This window comes from Paramormyrops kingsleyae, chromosome 3 (assembly GCF_048594095.1).
Source record: "Paramormyrops kingsleyae isolate MSU_618 chromosome 3, PKINGS_0.4, whole genome shotgun sequence".
In the NCBI taxonomy this organism is placed as follows: Eukaryota; Metazoa; Chordata; class Actinopteri; order Osteoglossiformes; family Mormyridae; genus Paramormyrops; species Paramormyrops kingsleyae.
Genome location: NC_132799.1, coordinates 4,125,147 through 4,143,354, shown reverse-complemented (window position 1 = coordinate 4,143,354; position 18,208 = coordinate 4,125,147). Strand labels below are relative to the sequence as shown.

Here is an 18,208-nt window from a genome sequence, read left to right as displayed (position 1 = left end):
AGATTTCACTTCTCTACACCGTAGACGTCCTTCGGGTATTTCTTGTGATAAAGGTAACGATGTTCCGTACCTAGAACATTTTTTTTTCGTTTTCACAGCATAAGTAAAACTCAACGTGCGGCGTGGTGCAATGCTTTTTTCCTTTACATATAGGTTTTAATAGCATAACACCTGACAAGCACGATAAAATCCGCCTCCTCCAACATTACGTCACAAGACATCATCTTTATGTATATACTGTATGTATGAGAACCACTAACAACCGGAGACAATTCCATGCGTGTATGAATATACCGAGCCGATAAACCCGAATTTGATTGTGTTTCCGAAACCGCGACACACAGGTAATTCTTTTGACCTCACAAATATGGCGCCCAGAGCCGGATACCGGCTGGTGCTTCGGTGCGTTTTGATGACGTTTTTATCGCCGTTTTCTTCCGCGAAGTCTGAATTTTCTCTGAAATGGATTAAGTGTTTACTGTTGTGCAAGGAAGCTGCAAATTAGCGCTCTCGACTTTGTAAGTTTTATTTCTGTGTTGTTTAATGTACACGTTATGTGCAGGTGATGAGATTTAATCCATAATGATGCTATCAATAAGTCGTATTTGAACGTCGCTCCTTACCGATTCAGAGACAATTTTCACTGTTGTTAACCATGACTCGAATTGTTTATACCAGAAGATGTCGTACACAATTTACAATCTAAATTCATTCATTTGCTAGCTGATAACATGAAAATGCATAATTAGTCTGCCAAAATGTACAGCTTCCCCCAAGCATTTCAAAATTGAAGTATATATATTTATATAAGTATATGCAAATCACCCTGAACTACAGCTGTAAAATGGTTTCGTTTAACTGAGGAAGTGAAAACTAGCCACTTACTGATGTCTTACGGGTGTGTGCTGCGTTTGCCTTGTTAATAATCGAACTGTTTTAGAGTAATGCTGCACCGACAAGACCGATGTTATTTAAATATTCTGTCTGCTTTGTGGCACGGTAATACTGACAGAAGGACGACCAGTTTTTATTTGTCTTAATCCAGTATCAACGAACAGCCTAAGTAATTGTGCACTGAAATATATATATTTTTCCAAAATACAAAGGTGCATCTTTGTTTAAAAAGGGGAAAAAAAATCTGATTTCGCTCATCGGTATATGGAGCACTTAATTAACTACGGTTAGGTTTATCTAAATTACCTTTTTTTCTCCCTTTAGGCTCCAAAGATGAGTTACGGGAAGGAGAGAATCATCGCTTTGATAGACATGGACTGTTTCTACGTTCAAGTCGAGCAGCGAATGAACCCTGAGCTGAAGAACAAACCATGTGTGGTGGCCCAGTATAAAACGTGGAAAGGTGGGGGGTGAGTTACCCAGGCAGTCGCTGGCAGTGAATAATGGTTGTGATGTGATATGTTGGGGCTGTGGTCTGTGGTGTCCCAGCGCCCAAGTTATGGCCCTTTAAGGCATTAGGTACAATGTTTGGGGCGTCGTATTTCCAATGCTCGATTTACCAGACAGTCTCGATGAAGCCCTTGTCCCGCTCCATGCCGGTCCTTCTTGCAGCATCATCGCCGTGAGTTACGAGGCCAGAGCACATGGCGTCACCAGGAACATGTGGGCAGACGACGCCAAGAAGCTGTGCCCCGACCTGCAGGTGGCACGGGTGCGCGAGTCCCACGGCAAGGCCGACCTCACCCAGTAGGTGAACGACCTGGTTTCCCAGTGTGGACAGAGAACCCCCCCCAGCCGCCAGGGGCCAGTCAGTGGGCTAGTCAGACCAAGTGTCCCCTGACTCCCGTCTAGTTACCGTGAGGACAGCGTAGAGGTGATCGAAGTGATGTCCCGCTACGCCGTGATCGAGAGGGCCAGTATCGACGAGGCCTACGTGGACCTGACCGCTGCTGTGCAGCAGAGGCTGAGGGACATGCGGGACAGGCGGGTCGAGCCCGACCAGCTGAAGACCACCTACGTGCAGGGGTTTCCACAAAGTACCACGGGGCACTCAGAAGCGAAGGAATTAGACAAAGGTCGGCCATGTTGGTTCCTCCGTAAAGTCAAAATAATGAGACAGTGAAGTGTGTGATTGTGTCACAAACTGGTAAAGGTCGGGAGGTGTCACAGGGGCCTGCTGATTGGTTGCTGTGTCTCGCCCCTTTGTGTCTGTGCAGAGGAACAGCGGTTGCTCGGCCTCCATGAGTGGCTGGCCTCCCTGTCCGGTTGTCCCGGCAATGCATCACCTGACCTGCAGCTGGCCATGGGGGCTCTGATCGTGGAGGAAATGCGAGAGGGCGTGGAGAAGCACACTGGCTTTCGCTGCTCTGCCGGGATATCGCACAACAAGGTGGGACACAGTGAAAAGCCCAAACCGGAAAACCTTTGTGCACCATTTGAGCTGAAATATGTCTCTGTCACAGGTGCTGGCTAAACTGGCGTGCGGCTTTAACAAGCCAAACCGGCAAACCATCCTCCCTTCAGGTTCTGTGCCTCAACTCTTCAGCTCTCTACCCATCAGCAAGATGTGAGTGCCTCCATTCATTCTACGCTTGTAGGAGTTTTAGTTACGCAAAAATGTCCTGAAGGCAGAATGAAAAATGATTGGTTCAGAGACATAACCAATCATATTGTAGAGGAGGTGGGCCCAAGCAACTAGAGGAGGCGGGACCACAATATCTGATTGGATCTTATTGGTTATCTCTCTGAACCAATCATTTTTTGTTCCTCCTCCTGAACATTTTGGTGTAAGTAAAACTCCCGTGAGCTTATTCTACACCTGCTGCGAGCCCTCTGGTGCCTCCCTCTGTTTATATACCAGAAAAATATGGAGCCATTGGGTTTTTACTCCTGGCGGTCACGGTGTACGGATGTTCTGGTCCTCTCTTAAACTGCCATCCTCGCATGACCCTTTAACCGAGTGTCACCACGTCATCGCTGCAGCCGGAACCTTGGTGGGAAGCTAGGAACGTCCATTGTGGAGAGTCTGGAGGTGGAGAACATGGGGGAGATCACGAAGTTCACCCAGGCCCAGCTGGAGCAGCGCTTTGGGGAGAAGACGGGGTGAGCCCCAAAGCACGTAGCATTCCCAAACACAAAAAAAACGAACACAAGTAATTGATTTGGTAAAGGCACATATTTTTACAATTCTGTAATATGACAGGTATGCGTACTTTCTGAAGGTCAGTGGAATTTAAAATACTCATAATCAAAGGTGTTTGAATAGTATCATCCAGATTAAAATGTGGATACATTGGCGTACTGCATTTTTCTGGGGTAACCTCTAATGGACTTCTGTTCTAACACGGTTCTGTCTCCAGTCAGTGGCTGTTTGACCTGAGCCGTGGGATTGACTTTGAACCCGTCAAACCGAGGCAGCTTCCCAAATCCATCGGCTGCAGTAAGAACTTCCCTGGGAAGTCTGCCCTGGCCACCAAAGACCAGGTCTGGTACCCATGATGAGACGATTGGTCAGATTGCTCCACTCTTTAATCTGATTGGTCAGCACGCTTTTAAAGTACTGTGACATCAGTCTCCTCCACTCTCTCCTCACAGGTGCAGAACTGGCTTTACCAACTTGCCCTGGAGCTGGAGGAGCGACTGACTAAGGACAGAGAGATGGTGAGGAGGGCATAAGGGTCCGAGTGACACTGACAAAGGCAGAATTATGATGGTTACTCGACTGGGTCAGAGCATCTCCAAAACGGCAGGTCTTGTGGTGTGTTCCTGGTATGCAGCAGTCAGTAACTCAGTACCTACGAAAAGCGTTTCAAGGAAGGCCAACCGGTGAATCGGCGATGGGGTCATGGGTGCCCAAGCCTCATTGGTGCGTGTGGGGAGCGAAGGCTAGGCTAGCTGACAAAGTTAATGCGAAGCATGATAGAAAGGTGTCAGGACACAGTCCATCGCATCTTGCAGCTATGATAGAGCACACAGTGCAGCTGGATGCATATAGAGCTGCGTGGCCACAGACTGGGCAGATTGCCCATGCAGACCCGTTTCCACCGGCAAAAAAGTTCAAGGTGTTGACTTGGCCTCCAAATCTAAGGTCTCAATCCGATCAAGCATCTGTGGAATGTGCTGGACAAACAAGTCCGATCCTTGGAGGCCCTACCTTGCAATTTACAGAACTTAGAAGATCTTCTGCTAATGGCTTGGTCTAGATACCACAGGACACCTTCATAGGTCTTGTGGAGTCCATGCCATGACGGGTCAGAGCTGCTTTGGTGGCACGTGGGGGACCTACAGAATATTGGGCGGATGGTTTTAATGTTATTGCTGATCGGTATAGTTACCCCCCCCCCCCCCCCAAGACTACCTAGAACACACACCCTGAGACACCTAGACAGTGAGATGTTTGACCTCTGATTGTGGGGGCTTCAATGCACTGTCCTGTCATGCTCAGTAGACACATGCCAATGCAAGTGTGTCCCTGCAGAATGGCCGCGTTGCCAAGCAGCTGACAGCCGGGGTGCGTCAGGCAGGGGACCGGAGGGCCTGTAGCTTCTCCCGCTGCTGCGCTTTGGCTCGCTATGAGGCCGGCAAGATCGCCGCTGACGCCTTCGCCATCATCAAGAGCCTCAATGCTGCTGGCAACCACCAATCAGCATGGTGAGTGACCTCTGCTCTGAGCCAATCTCTGCTTGATGTGGGCAGGATGTGGCCCACAATAGGGCTGCCCAATATCACATCGTGGTATAATTGTGCAGCAATCCCCAGGGCTTCAGATGACGGGCAAAACATTAGTCCGGACGCCAGCTTTTCAGGAATATACAGACATTTACTTACGCCTACAATTTGATAAGCAGATTAATACTGTGCTTAAAATATTAATGAGAGGTGTATTGTGACGCCCAAAAGCTAAGCTGTATAGATTTGGTGTATCCTTATGTTTATTAAACTCAGTTAGCGGAGAACGCCACATGGTACTGTTTTGATAAATCATGGAAGCGATAAGCACAAGTGGCTGTGAAGAAAGGGACAGATCAACAGCCACATCTTTTAAAAGGGGATATTGTGGATAAACAAGGTAGAAAGATGGTATCCACAGCCCTGTAATCATTCGTAGGCGCTGGTTTGTGTCTGTTAACGTAACTCGCAGCAACACCACCAACATATGACATTCTATTGGTAGATAATAGCAAGTTTTGTTTGGCTGTATTTTATTTCTGGTAAATTTCATCTTTTGTTTTATAATATTAAGCGCTCATATTTCAGACAATCGCAATATGATATCGTGCAGCCTTCTCCCATGCCACCAGCCCAGGGTCCAATGGGCTGCAGTTCTGGTTCTGTTGGCCCAACCCTGGGCTGTGCTGGGGGCCCTTCAAGGCTGAACCTGTTCAAGGTCAAGCTCTAGAATCCTCAAACTGAACGGTCAGGTCACCTGAAATACCGAGCCCTTAATTATCCACTATGCGCTGCTCAATCCTGTCTGTCTCTTTATGCTCGGTCCCTGACATGCTGCTGTGGTTCTGTGCAGGTCACCCCCCCTCACGCTGCTCCACCTGTCCGCCAGTAAGTTCATGGAGGCTCCGGGTGGATCCACAGCCAGCATCGCTAGCTTTCTGAGCAGCGACATTAGCGCCACGCAGAAGGAATCTGCCACTGGCTCCCCCGCCCCCGCCTCCCCCACCCCTCGCTCTCCCATTGCCAGCTCAAAGGCAGGTCTTGCCCCCAAGCGGCTCAGTACCATCCAATCCTTCTTTCAGAGGGCTGCTGAAAAGCAGGAGAGGCGAGACACAGAGTCGCAGCCCTCCCCCACCAAAGCCCCGCTGGCTCCCACCCCCCAGCGCTTGGCCCTCTCCCCCAAGCCCCAGGCCGAGCGCAAGCCTGGCATCTCCTCCTTCTTTGAGAGGAAAACCCTCGAGAACAAACTGAAGATCGTAAAGGACCCAGCCTCCCCCGCAGACGGGGCCCCCCAACCACCACACGACGAGCAGCCGAGCTGGGGAGGGAAAGGGGGCTCCGCTTGGGGCGGAGACGGAAGTGCGACTCAGGCCAGCAAAAATGGGTGGGGTCCTGTGGAAACGGGCGGCCAGCCCCATGTGTCAGGGCAGCTAAGCAGCCCCTCCGGCTGCAGCGACGCCGACGCCGTGAAGTGCGATCGCTGTGGCCAGCAGGTGTCAGCGTGGGACATGCCGGAGCACGCCGACTACCACTTCGCACTGGATCTGCAGAGCTCCTTCTCCTCCTCTTCCTCATCTTCCCCCAGTCCCGCCCCTGCAGTCGCCCCTCATCTGGCCGCCGAATCTCCCAAGTCGTCACGCGGCAAGACGAAACTCAAGAGCCAATCGGGACCCCAAGCGAAAAAGTCCAAATCTCAGGGATCCCACCCAACGCTGGACTCCTTCTTCAAGAGGACTTGAAGCAAAACAAGACTGCTTATATAGATCCATATAACCATGCTTTTTTTACACCTGCTTAGTAATGATTCCTTAACTAAAATATACAAACCATTGCAATTTTAACAGCCTGCACATATGATGCCCTAACACAACATGCAGAGTATTTCAGTGACGCTGAGCAGTTGCACTTTCCTGCCTGAAGGGGTCAGCATCTGCGTCTATTCTGCTGACTGGCCTTGGACTTGGGGTTTTTTTTTTTTAGTAGAATCGCAGCTTTGACCAAAATGTTCTCCCATCTTTTTAAGGGCCTTTTGCTTGCATAGTTTGTGTTTTGCTTTATCTTAATGTTCTTGAATTATAAGTACAGTAAACTACGGTGAATAATGCTGACTTATGAATCACCTTCACAGCTTGGGGGATGTTTTGTGTTAAACACAGGGATTTGCTTGCTGTGCTGGAATATAGGTTGGCTGCTGTGCGATTCAAGTCTCTTTGACTCTGGTGTTCTGGCTGCTGGTAGACAGTGACACAGGCACTTCCTGCAGAGGAACAGCCTGTAGATGATGCTCGAAGGCTTTTTGACAAGAGGTGAGGCCATGATAAGCCCAGTGCCGTGATGTCACTTCCTGTCGGGGGTTCCAAAGCTCTCCAGCCAGTCATTGTGTATTCGGGCCCCAGCAAATGAGTAGCTCACCAGCTGAGGGGAACTGAATCCAATTTAACCTTGTCTTTCCATCATGAATGCTTAATAGGTTCCTGTCGACACAGCAGTCAGAAAATGTCTGCATTCAAAAGTAAGAACTTTACTGAGTGTTAGAAGCGGGAAATGAGACAGCAGCAGATAGACTGAAGCAGCACTGTGACCACAACCCTGTGGATAGGTCTGTAATAAAGATTTATTTATATACACAATAATATACAAACTGGAACTGTACATAAGTCTCTGATAATTCAGTCAAAAGAAAGATTAAAATATTACTATGTTTTAAAAACATTCCTGCATTGGTACCTGGTAAAAGAAACAATGTTTGTGATACTCAGGTGTGATATTCGGGTGTACTCCTAACTAGTGGAGGAAAAATGAAAATGATGTTTAAAAAATTTGCTAAAAGGTGACCTACAAAGTTATAAAATAAAAAACACTTTGAAACAGTGAGAACGGTTCAAACAGCTGATACACTGTTCTCTAAAGATGGTTTTGGTTTGTATATAAGTCTCCCCCTGGGAAAAAAAAATTGCACAAGAATTATGAACAAAATCGTCCAGATAGAAGCTGGGATCTGAAACGATTAAATGTTTCTACTTTGGAGCCTTTGCTGCATTTTAATGAGGAACTAAGTCGTCCTTCGTGAATGATGTGGGAGAAACGGCCCAGAGCGTGGTGTCCGAAAAAACACGTCGTCCCCATTCGGTTCCAAAGAGTAGCACCAAACGAAGGTTTAACAAAAACATTCCGGAAACTCAGGGAGACGTGACAGTTGTCCCTCTTGTAGGCACTAAGTTTAACCCCCACAACTTAAAGAAGCGATAACGGTAACAGGAGACGAATCCGGGAGACTGCTCTAAACGCGACCACTTGGTGGCGTCGCGGTTGAAGTGAGCCGCTCAAAGAGGCTGGATTAGCGCATGCTCACTCGGCTCTGCCGGTGACGGTGACCTCGCCAGCTTGGGTCTCGGGTCCCCAAAGCTACCAGACTTTGGTCAGGCATCTTCAGTGTGCTGCTCGAAGATGCACCTTGGGGCAAGTTAACAATCGATCGCTTACAAACAGAATGCAGTCGTTTAAAAATACTCTGCAGTGGAACTAAAGCACTTGTAAGAAACAGACAGAATTCTGTTTACTGACTGTCAGCTTCGATTTTACAAAAGGCAATGATTCCAGCTCGTGATTTACAGAAATCCCATCAAGGTCCCGCTTGACTGGGCTGATGGAGCCTTTCTGTTCTTGAGTTCAGGCAGAGATTGGGCGATCTGCCCAGATATGCACGAGACAAGACGGGTCCGTAAAAGCAGAAGATCCCCCTGTGATTCCAGAACCTCTGCGGCTACTGTCAATATAAATGCCTCTTAATGCCATCATGTTTCTACAGTTACTGAGAGAAACTCCCAAGTAATCAATCTTGTGCCGCCTGTCTCTAAGCTGCCCTTAGTGGCGATGCTGTTCTGGGGCCCAAAAATATCCCACCAGTCCCAGGGCTTGGGTCTGATAAGGGGGGACCTTCTTACCCTGGCTTATCGCTGAGGCCAGAGGACATCTAGTAGCTGCCATAAAGAGAGAGGACTCTTTTTTTTTTTGGTATTGTAAACGTCTCCAGCTGAGAAGACTGTTCGCACGTTCAAATTTCACTCAAGACAAACTTACTTGGGCCAACCGCTGGATATGCCTCCCTTTAAACGTTTAGCAGAGTTATGCATGTGACAGACATCTCAACATCCAGCGCGACTTCGGCAACTTTCAAGGATATTTTCTTTCTTAAAGCTGCCCAATTTCCTTCAATACTACGCAGTTGCACTCTACTTGACCTAGAACTGCCTGGTTTAGTCACGTAGCTGCCTCAGCATAATATTCACATATTTCAGAAGTAAAATATATCTGATGTATTTTTCAGATTGCTAAAAACAGCAGAACTAGTGTGGCAGGCTATCAGCTTCGACACCAAGTCTTGCTGGTCAATAATCTGGTGAATGAGTCTCGGGATGGACGTATTAAAATCTGGCATGTAAAACTGTTAGTGCATGCTAACAGCACTTCTTGTTTTATAAAAAGTGGGGGCTGGCAAGGTGAGGCAGCAAACGTTATCCAGAGGCCAACCCAGACCAAAGAGGGACAAAATGGGGAAGGGGGGGTGGGGGGTGGCGGTGCTGAATCGTCATCAGCGGAGGACTGGTCTGGGTGTGCGGTGTTACAGGGAGACTGGCTGCAAACTGGTGACGTGTCCGATGCCCTTGGTCACGCCCTCCCGGAACAGCAGCTTGGCGCCCACCTTCAAGTACTCGGGATGCTTGATGAACCTGAAACGCACCACTGCCTTCTCCCCTGTGCGGAGCTCCTCCTGGAGAGAAACAGCAGGGGCACGAGTTGACCAATCAGGGCCTAGTCTGAAGGCGGGACTTCCTGCTCTTTGACAAAGTTCTTTTCAGTAGTAATTAGGAAATTGAGTACTGTCAATTTCTAGTGGGGGGAAAAAATTCTAGTGAAAGTGGGGATACTAAATCAGCTCATTTTGTTTATTACTTTAAAAATACTTTACACCTATACAAAAACAGCAGCCATAAATCATGCGTTTCAAGAATGGTAAAAGATATACTACAATGCTCAAAATAAAAACATAAAAAAACACTTACAAAAATCAGCATTACTGCAGATTAGTGCTTCCCAACCCAGGCCTCAGGAACCCACAGGTGGTCCATGTTTTTGCTCCTTGCCAGCTCCCGGCAGAAATAAAACATGGACTGTCTGCGGGTCCCCGAGGACCGGATTGGGAAAGACTGCTATAGATGGACAGGAGGATGTGAGGCTGGTGCTCAGAGGACGACCCACCTTCCCGTACAGACGCTCCACCATGGCCGTCTGCCTGATGTTTCCTATATGCACTGTCACCTGGAAGCCTTTGTGGAAGGTCTTGGCGTGGAAGAGCAGCACGATCTCAGCCTCAAACAGCCAGCAGATGGTGGGGTTCATCTGCGGACTCACCATCACCATGCCCTGTGGGGGGAGGGGGAGGGGGGGCATCATGCCTGCAGTCCTTAACTAATTGCTGAAAGGTTGCACCAACATCCAAAATGTAGAGGTGGAGATTTCAGGTCCAGAGAGTACAAATCCAGACCAAGATTTTGTTTCAACCAACCAGTTGAGTATAAAGAGTCACAGTCACAGAGTACTCAGCTGGTTGGTGGAAACAAAATCTTGGTCTGGATTTGTACTCTCTGGACCTGAAATCTCCACCTCTGCCAAAAGGTGACAGAATGGCTGAATGGAGCAGCACTGTGGCACTGTAACACTAAGGGGAACAGGAAACCTGGAAGGGTGACGGAGTCCCTGTAGAACAGCAGCACCCCCATTAACAATATGGGCTTGTAACCTGAAGACTGCGGATTCAAATCACACAACACGAGCGCTTCCAGGAAAATACTGTATTGTGCAGATTTCTTTGAACAGAAGCACCTGTTACAATAACCGACATGACAATGAGCACAATGGGCCCCATGGCGACCAGGCCGCGCCAAAGGCTGACCTTTCGAAGCAGCGAGCGGTCAAAGCTCCCCAGTGCCAGCGTGGCGGCCTGGCCCGCCCGGAGCACCCTGCAGGCCGAGCGGTTCCTCTGGATGCTGCACACCGTCAGACCCAGGAATTTGCCCTCGTCCGTGGGGCCCACCACCAGCTGCTCGCCCTCACGGCAAATCCCACTGCAGGCAGAACCGGGGAATGATAAGCTGACCAGAACTCTGACAGCCGGGCAGCGCCAGAGTAACGGGATCCCAAAAACACGGGATCCGTGTCCCGCTGATGGTCAAGGCACATTCTGAAAGTTCCTGGGGACACGTGGGGGCTTGTTTATGCACTGACCTGTAGAGAGTTCCTCCTACCACTGTGCCCACGTCTGGCACAGTGTAGATCTCATCCACCTGCAGGGACACCATCTCTGTTAGGTTGGGCTTCATTTAGCAAATTACTAAAAGTGGATATTTATATTTTTATAAATTGAACACTTTATCTGAAATATTGTATAACTAAGAAAGCACGGTCAAACAGTCCCTGGGTGGCTGAGGGTTAAAGGCCTTCCTGTAAAATCACTCTGCCGACGCTTAGATTTGAACCGACGACCTTCTGGTCACAGACACAGCGTCCCAACCTGCTGAACCACCCCAAAGGAAAAAAAAGATGGAAATATGCATCTTTGAAGGACCTGGAATTCGGTGAGCTGCTGCATGAGCTCCTCCTGCTCCTTGCTGTTGCTGAGGGGGGGCAGGATGTTGAGAAACACCTTGAGCAGATCTAGGCTCTCCCCCGACACGCTGGACAGGGTGAAGATCGGTGTGATGCTAAGAGCGGAAACACAAGACTCTCCATCAGACGCCGAGCTCCGGCTCACAAACTCACCACCGTAAGGACGACGTGTGCATGTATGTCAGCTCAGCTGAAGACCCCGCGGCGGCTGCACAGATGGCCGCAGCTATAAATAGCCCGTTCTGCCGTGAGCCGTAAAGACACCGTACATCCGGTGCGGTAGGAATGAAGCGACGGGACGCAGACGACTCACCTGGGTGACTGAGCAAACTGCTGGGCGGCGGTGACGGCGTCGTCCTCGCTGGCCACCTCCATGGGGACCTTGTTGCAACCAGGCTGCTTGAGGATCCGCTCCAGCTGCCGCACGGTGCGCTCCACAGTGCCACACGGGCACAGGTCCACCTTGCTGACCACGATGAAGATGGGCACCTTCAGAGCCATGGCCAGCCCTAGGTGTTCCCTGGTGGTGCCCACTGAGAGCCAAACCAGAACCATCAGTGCTCCGTTCACTACCCAACCAACAGGAGACTCTTCTCCATTTTCAACACTGGACACACTGGTGCCAAAGCATAAAACACCTCAAGGTGTCAACATGAAATAAGTAGGAGCATTCAGAGTCGGGCACTGAGAAGAATCTGGAAACTTCTCCATGGCACAAGAAAAAAACACTCTGGTTACAGAATGAAACACCGTGTTGACAGTACAAGGCAAATTAGCCAAACTGGTTTATTATGTCACAGATATAAATCCAATCAGAAGGGAAATGGGTTTGTTAGCTTTGAGTAGTGGCTTTGTTCAAGGGACTCGAGACTCCTGTGAGAAGAACCAGCATGACTCATTACGATTTATCTAACTCACACTGGTCTCACATACAGAACCTCCTCGACCCCTCCCTCCCAGATTTCCACTCCAGCTCCATAAACTCAACCCTTCATTTTGCTGCCGGCTGCCCCAGTGAAAGCGGAGATCGGAGAATCAGGTTTTCCACCTGACCGCCCCAGTAGGGCCAGTGACACCAGAGATCGCCCCTCCGGTGCTGATCATGACATCTCCTCTTTGAAATGTAACATCTTAAAGTTCTGGATAAGTAAACAGCTTCTTTCGATCTTATCCTTGCCCAGCTCACCTACTACTCACCTACTACCACTCTGAAGGCTTTGTGGAAGCGCTTACACAGAACACTAAACAGAACTTCATCAACACACAAAATAGTGCTTCTTAAGTAGCTCTCTGTTCTACACTTGACAGATAGGGGGCACTGTAGCAAAAAAGAACAGCGACACTGTGCTACTGCCAGGTGTCTCTTGTATTGTGTGTTCATGGTCCATTTTTGAATAAGCTGAATGTCTTTACAAATGCTGAAGTAACCTGTAATACAATGTATAGTCAATGCATCTACAGCCCATCTAGGAAAAGGCAAGATCCACAAAGGAACCAGGCATCTGTTTGCCAGTATTTATGAACGTGCTGACAGCAAGGAGATACGTCCTCCCTCCCGGTATACGGGGATCTGCATCTGATGCTTAGAGCACAGTTCCCACAGAGGTTGTCCTAAGTATTAAGTGCTTTATTTCCATCAGCAGTGAAAGCATGTATGACACAAACATAAACACCCCAACTAATGCCCTTAGGGTTCCTGTTACATATTGTGAAGAACAATATGGATTAATTCTCAAAACAATGCTAGCATCACGGTTAGCATCGCGCTGCACAACTTCACCTATTCCGAATTACTGACACCAGATGTCATATTGCGCTGTAACAGAATTATGTCGTTTCAATCCCAAATGTTCGGGGACCGCAATCTGACGAGGGAACCTCAGCAGGCATGGTGGAGGTGCTGCAACTGAAAGACGAGCCTTAAGAAACCTGATTTCTAAATACAGCTGACCCTTACTGTAGAGGTCGCCATTCCTTAGCGAGCCTTAGTGACCACTGCACACATCACGACACTCGAGAGGAGTTTCCCCAAGCGCCTTTGCGGCAGGACCTGCTTGTAAACACATCGTCGCCACTCCCAGCGACTCTGATGCCGTAAAACAGCCTGGATAGCTCTGATCTCGATGATCCCAAAGAATGCTAATCACGCTAAGAGCGCACCGCATATAGCACAAGGGCATCGACCCCATGGCAATATGACAGGCGTTACACAAATGCCCGCCTGCATTAGCTGATCCGGGCACCAGTTTGCCAGCTTGTAAAAGCGATATAACTCTCCAAAGTCCAAAGTCTCTCACCCACTATTAATCATTCATGAAAATGCGTTCTATATGAAAAGCACTGTCTCTGGCAAATGATGCAGTTGTTTTATGAGAATCCATTAAGCGCACTGGTCCTTGGAGCTTTCCATCATCTAGGTTTTACATACAGTATTTACTGGCAACGCCGAAAAAAAAAGGTGCAACAGCAGTGACATCAGCACACCCCTAATGGCCTCAAAGCCATTCCTCAATGCTGCAGTCCTGACTTCCTTGGCCCTACAGCGGTAAGTCAACAGCACTTACAACACTGGCAGGGATCTCAGATCCCCCCCCCCCCCCACCTCGTCACAGTCCACCAGTAAGCTGCTACGTAACAGATTCAGTTTACTGCCAGATAAGTAAGACCTTGGCTCTGGTTGCAGGAACAATACACCCTGGACAGGCCACATTCCCAACCCACTTTCGCGTGTGGCACTGACGCATTTCCGTCGTGCCGGCTATCCCCGTATCTGTGCCAGACCGAGCCGCTACCAGCGGTGCATTTCGGGTTCTGAACCTCTACGGCTACATCTAACTTCCACCTTACAGCTCATCTAACAGCATGTGCGTTTTGGTCGTCCCTCTGCCCCAGCAAGAATTATACCGCGTGTTCATCTGCCATCCAACGTTTATACATAATATAGCTGCTTTCGGGCAATTGTGAAAACATGACAGACTCACCGATGCCGGTGTTGGCGCCAACGACCAGCATGGCAAAGTCAGGGCAGTAACTGGTGAGGCCAAAGATGGTGGTCTTCAGGTACTTGTGGTGCCCGGCCAGGTCTATGAACGTGATCATCTTGGAGGCGCTCTCGCAGATCTCCTCTGCCGTACGAGACTCGCTGTAGTTCACCACCTGTGGCAGAAGGAAACTTAGAGGTCTGAGGCGTAATGCTAATTACCAGCTCGCAGGTCCCCACAACAACCACAGCTCCGTTAGCTTGAGGGAGCCTTAGTGTCGTTGTGGCTTACCTCCCCTTTGCTGTTGAAGCCCAGGATCTCAAAGCTAATGCTGGACGTCCTCCCAGACTGAATTTCGTGGAGGTGTCTGAAGAGGTTGAGACGTGCCCGCCCTCGGCCGTTGTCCAGCTCACCTTGCGTCAGCACGCCCAGGAGGGTGGACTTTCCGGAGTCCACGTTTCCCAGCACTGCCACACGCAGGTCCAGAAACTGCGCACGTACACAACCCGCGACGTTAGCATGGCGCTGGGCCACACCTTCGCCGTCTGGCGCGAGAAAAACCCACCTGCTGGTCGTCCGGCACCTTCCTCACCAGGACCTCCGCGATCTTTCGGGAGACGTCGGAATCGTAGTCTACCTCTCTTTCTCTGAGGATCGTGATGTCAGCGCCAACCCTGCAGATGAAGGCAGGCGTCACTTAACAGATGGTACAGAAGCGGCCAAAGCACCTGGAGAGACACCCCCCAAACGCACCTCTGGGCCATGCAAGACTAGGCACTGACTAGAAAAGATAAAGTTTTCACAACATAAAGTCCCATAAAAAGTTCCTATTTAATTAAAACTTTAGCCTAAAGAAATGTTATTCATTTAAATATTCACTTCTCATCTAAGGTAAGGTAAGTGAGAAATTATTGTCACAGGAGATATTAAAGAGAGAGGGGGGGGGGGTTCCAGATGTAAACGCACTTCTCTGCCATCCTGCGCAGAGTCCTGAGCGACGCCCTCATCTCCTCCTCCGACAGGCCCACCAGGAGCCCATTGTCCTCCACGCCGATCTGGTAGACGGCCTCGCCGCGGCCCTCCTGCAGACGCCATTTCAGCTGCGTGGCCAGGTGCTCAAAGCGATACTGCGTGGGGTTCACTAGCTTCAGCTGCCAGGGAAAGATGCCGGGGAGGGGGGCGGGGTTAAGGTGTCAGGGCAGCACTGATTATTGGGCCAGCATCTCCATGGTAACCTGGCCAGGCCAATGGCACTGCCCGACACATGTGAGCCATGCAGTACTGTAACGTAGACTGTAACGTGACACAGCAGGTCATTAGAACTCTAAAGATGAGCCCAAGAACATGGGTGCCCAAGCCAGTCCAGCCCATAACATCACATTATTATTATAAAAATAATAATCATTATCATCATCAACATTACTTAGCAACTTCCATACACCTAAACCCAAAACTAAAACTGTACAATGCATTATCTCCCTCTACTGTCATTTAAGCAGATAATAATATACGAATAAATTGAAATAAGACCAAGAAAACTGAAAAAGTGGTAAACAAGACAACACAAGAGAAAATTAAAGGCATTAACAAAAAATGGTAAGAATAAAAAGAACCAACCAATAAATAAATAAATAGTTACAGGCGTTTTTTTTAGTCTGGCCAAACATTAGAGTTTTTCCCCAGAGCTAATAGAGTGCCACCATGTGTATGGTTACTAATCCTTGACAGCTGTGTTCAGCTGTGTTCAGTGATAAGGTGTCCTGTGAACCACCCTGTCAGAACAGCCCACATTTACCTTGTATTCGATATTTCCTTCTTCAGCCTGAAATGGGGGAGAAAACGAATTTTAGCATGATCAACATAAAGGAGAAACCTAATTCTGCCAATTATTATTTTACTCTAAAAGTATGCATAACTGCAAACTAAAAGCCCCAAACGCTAAATAAAGTTAAACAATTTCACAATTGTTTGAGGGCTGCACAAAAACAGTACTCTCCCATGTCAATGATCATTTTAGGTCCATATTCTTCTTACTGTATAAAATTTCACGGGCGTAAATTCACAAGGTCATCAAACGCCATTGGATCATGTTGAGACTTGTCCCCTCACGATATGTAACAGGAAGCTGAAGTACTTTATTTGGGGCGTTATCTGTGCATGTATGTATGTATGGTACTGCTCGTTTTCACTGCTGACGGAAAATTTTTGACGGAGTCAAAAAGCGTCACAACAAAAGCCAAACGAGCGAGATCCGTTTACTGGGCGAAATGTTTTCAGTAAGACACCCACTGTGCCGTTAAAATAACCAGGGGTGACATGTCATGCCAGCTGGCCTCTAGCTTTCTCTAAATGACAACATATATTTTAAGATACGCTTAATGTTTAACTACAATTTCTTTTTCTGGGATTTACATGTTCGTGCGGTTAAATGCCCTTAAAAAATACCCCCACCTGACAGCAGGGGCAAGAGCAAACGTGGTGAGATACGGCTAACACGCAATGTACGGCTGCTAAACTGTAGGTATCATGGAGGTTAGAACATGCATATATTCATTTATCGGTTTTGCAAAGTACAGCTCATCCCACCCCATCGCTCTGCAGATTTTCAGGGTCAAAGTGACGCGACTTCTCCGTGGGTGATGCATTCCCGCCCCCGTCACGAGTGTCAACTCCCCGTATTTACAAACACGGCCAAGCCCGCCCAGCTGCTCCGCTATTAGAGCTATTAAAACGGCGATCGGGCAGCACGGCACCGTACAGGGGTGTCCTCCGAGGCTTTCTGCAAGCGTTGGGCACAAATGTGCAAAAAGCACAGCAATGAGAAACGGCCATGCAGCCGTAATTAAGCATGCATTCCCAAAACACAGCAAATCCTTGTCATATATAAGCAATTTAGCTGTAACGCGTTTAGCATAGCAAATAAGGAAGCATTAGATAAATTATATTTCCGCTGATATATCCGCGAATGCTCAGCCTGACTGTTATTATGAAGCACTGATATTGGCCACGTAGCATCGTCCAGAACGTCAGCGCAGCATAGCTTTGTCTGCCCGGTAGGACAGGACGCTTACCTCCGGAGGTAGGTATGGTGGGTTGTTGCTGGGTTTTGTGCCTCTGCTGGATCTACTCTTTGCCTTTTTCCCGCTTTTCGAACCGGGCTTTTTCAACCCCAGCCCAAACCCGTTGCCCGCACCTGAGCCCAGTCCCTGCGAGCCGGACTTCAACCCGGCGCCGGTACCGAAGAGCTCTGACACCCGCGGATCCATTCCTTCAGACCCCTATTTATAAAATCACATTCGAAGATATATTTTATTGATTCGGGTCATTCACACCGAATGGGCAAATACAGAAAAAAAGGTAAAGATTTTTCAAAAAATAAAAAAGGAAACAGACCACCTAAACCCCCCATACAGGGACTACAAAACAGATCCAACTCGTTTCCCCATATAAAATACGGATATACGTCATCGATCTCATTAATATTAACATGACGCCAAAGCAGTCTCCTCTTTGTCATTGGTCAATATGTCTGTCAATTACCTGATCAGCGATCAGTGCTTATTTATTATTCATGAGTAAGTCGCGCAAACGTTGAAATCTCCTGCAATAGTTATTGCTCTACTTTTGCGTCATCAAACGGAAAAAAGAAACTGAAACCCTTTGTAATCTTCCATTATCTTTTGTATTCCTTAAAAAACTTAGTCAAAGTTTTTATTGTGTATTTTAAAAGGACACAATTCATTATAGTATGAAGGGTCTATTAAAATATCGCAGTTAACCTGTAATGTCGTGTATTATCTGTCCTGAGTACTGCCCCAATTGTATCATATTTTTGTTTATTAAGTAAGTTATTTTATCATCCATATTCCTGTTAAACCTAGAGCTACTGATGGGTTGAAAGCCACAGAATTACCGAACTATCACATTTATTATTATTG

General features: G+C 48.2%; 2 protein-coding genes across 2 annotated transcripts; one reads left to right on the top strand and one right to left on the bottom strand.

Annotated features, from left to right (window-relative positions):
* Positions 1 to 408: 408 nt before the first annotated feature.
* On the top strand, positions 409 to 7,720 carry polh (polymerase (DNA directed), eta). The gene is made up of 11 exons (XM_023796333.2): positions 409 to 518; positions 1,219 to 1,364; positions 1,567 to 1,701; positions 1,807 to 2,030; positions 2,172 to 2,344; positions 2,418 to 2,521; positions 2,938 to 3,057; positions 3,315 to 3,438; positions 3,550 to 3,615; positions 4,433 to 4,605; positions 5,477 to 7,720. Exons 2-11 carry the CDS (start codon positions 1,228 to 1,230, stop codon positions 6,360 to 6,362), a joined length of 2,142 nt encoding a protein of 713 aa, XP_023652101.2. The 5' UTR covers positions 409 to 518; positions 1,219 to 1,227; the 3' UTR covers positions 6,363 to 7,720.
* Positions 7,220 to 17,709, bottom strand: LOC111835732 (GTP-binding protein 2). The gene is made up of 12 exons (XM_023796334.1): positions 17,342 to 17,709; positions 16,066 to 16,092; positions 15,237 to 15,421; positions 14,836 to 14,944; positions 14,562 to 14,759; positions 14,271 to 14,445; positions 11,603 to 11,822; positions 11,249 to 11,384; positions 10,909 to 10,967; positions 10,577 to 10,748; positions 9,883 to 10,047; positions 7,220 to 9,394 (listed from the first exon to the last, which is right to left on the bottom strand). Exons 1-12 carry the CDS (start codon positions 17,534 to 17,536, stop codon positions 9,245 to 9,247), a joined length of 1,791 nt encoding a protein of 596 aa, XP_023652102.1. The 5' UTR covers positions 17,537 to 17,709; the 3' UTR covers positions 7,220 to 9,244.
* Between the last annotated feature and the right edge of the window lie 499 nt (positions 17,710 to 18,208).

What these genes read in the sequence shown, in the direction of transcription:
- polh (XM_023796333.2), top strand. Translation starts at nt 1,228, where the DNA reads ATGAGTTACGGGAAGGAGAGAATCATCGCTTTGATAGACATGGACTGT. An exon ending in GGCAAGGCCGACCTCACCCA is followed by an intron (nt 1,702 to 1,806) that starts GTAGGTGAACGA and finishes ACTCCCGTCTAG; the next exon opens with TTACCGTGAGGACAGCGTAG. An exon ending in GGCAACCACCAATCAGCATG is followed by an intron (nt 4,606 to 5,476) that starts GTGAGTGACCTC and finishes GGTTCTGTGCAG; the next exon opens with GTCACCCCCCCTCACGCTGC.
- LOC111835732 (XM_023796334.1), bottom strand. Translation starts at nt 17,536, where the DNA reads ATGGATCCGCGGGTGTCAGAGCTCTTCGGTACCGGCGCCGGGTTGAAG. An exon ending in ACCGCTCGCTGCTTCGAAAG is followed by an intron (nt 10,048 to 10,576) that starts GTCAGCCTTTGG and finishes CTCCCCCCACAG; the next exon opens with GGCATGGTGATGGTGAGTCC. An exon ending in TGGAGCGTCTGTACGGGAAG is followed by an intron (nt 9,395 to 9,882) that starts GTGGGTCGTCCT and finishes GTTTCTCTCCAG; the next exon opens with GAGGAGCTCCGCACAGGGGA.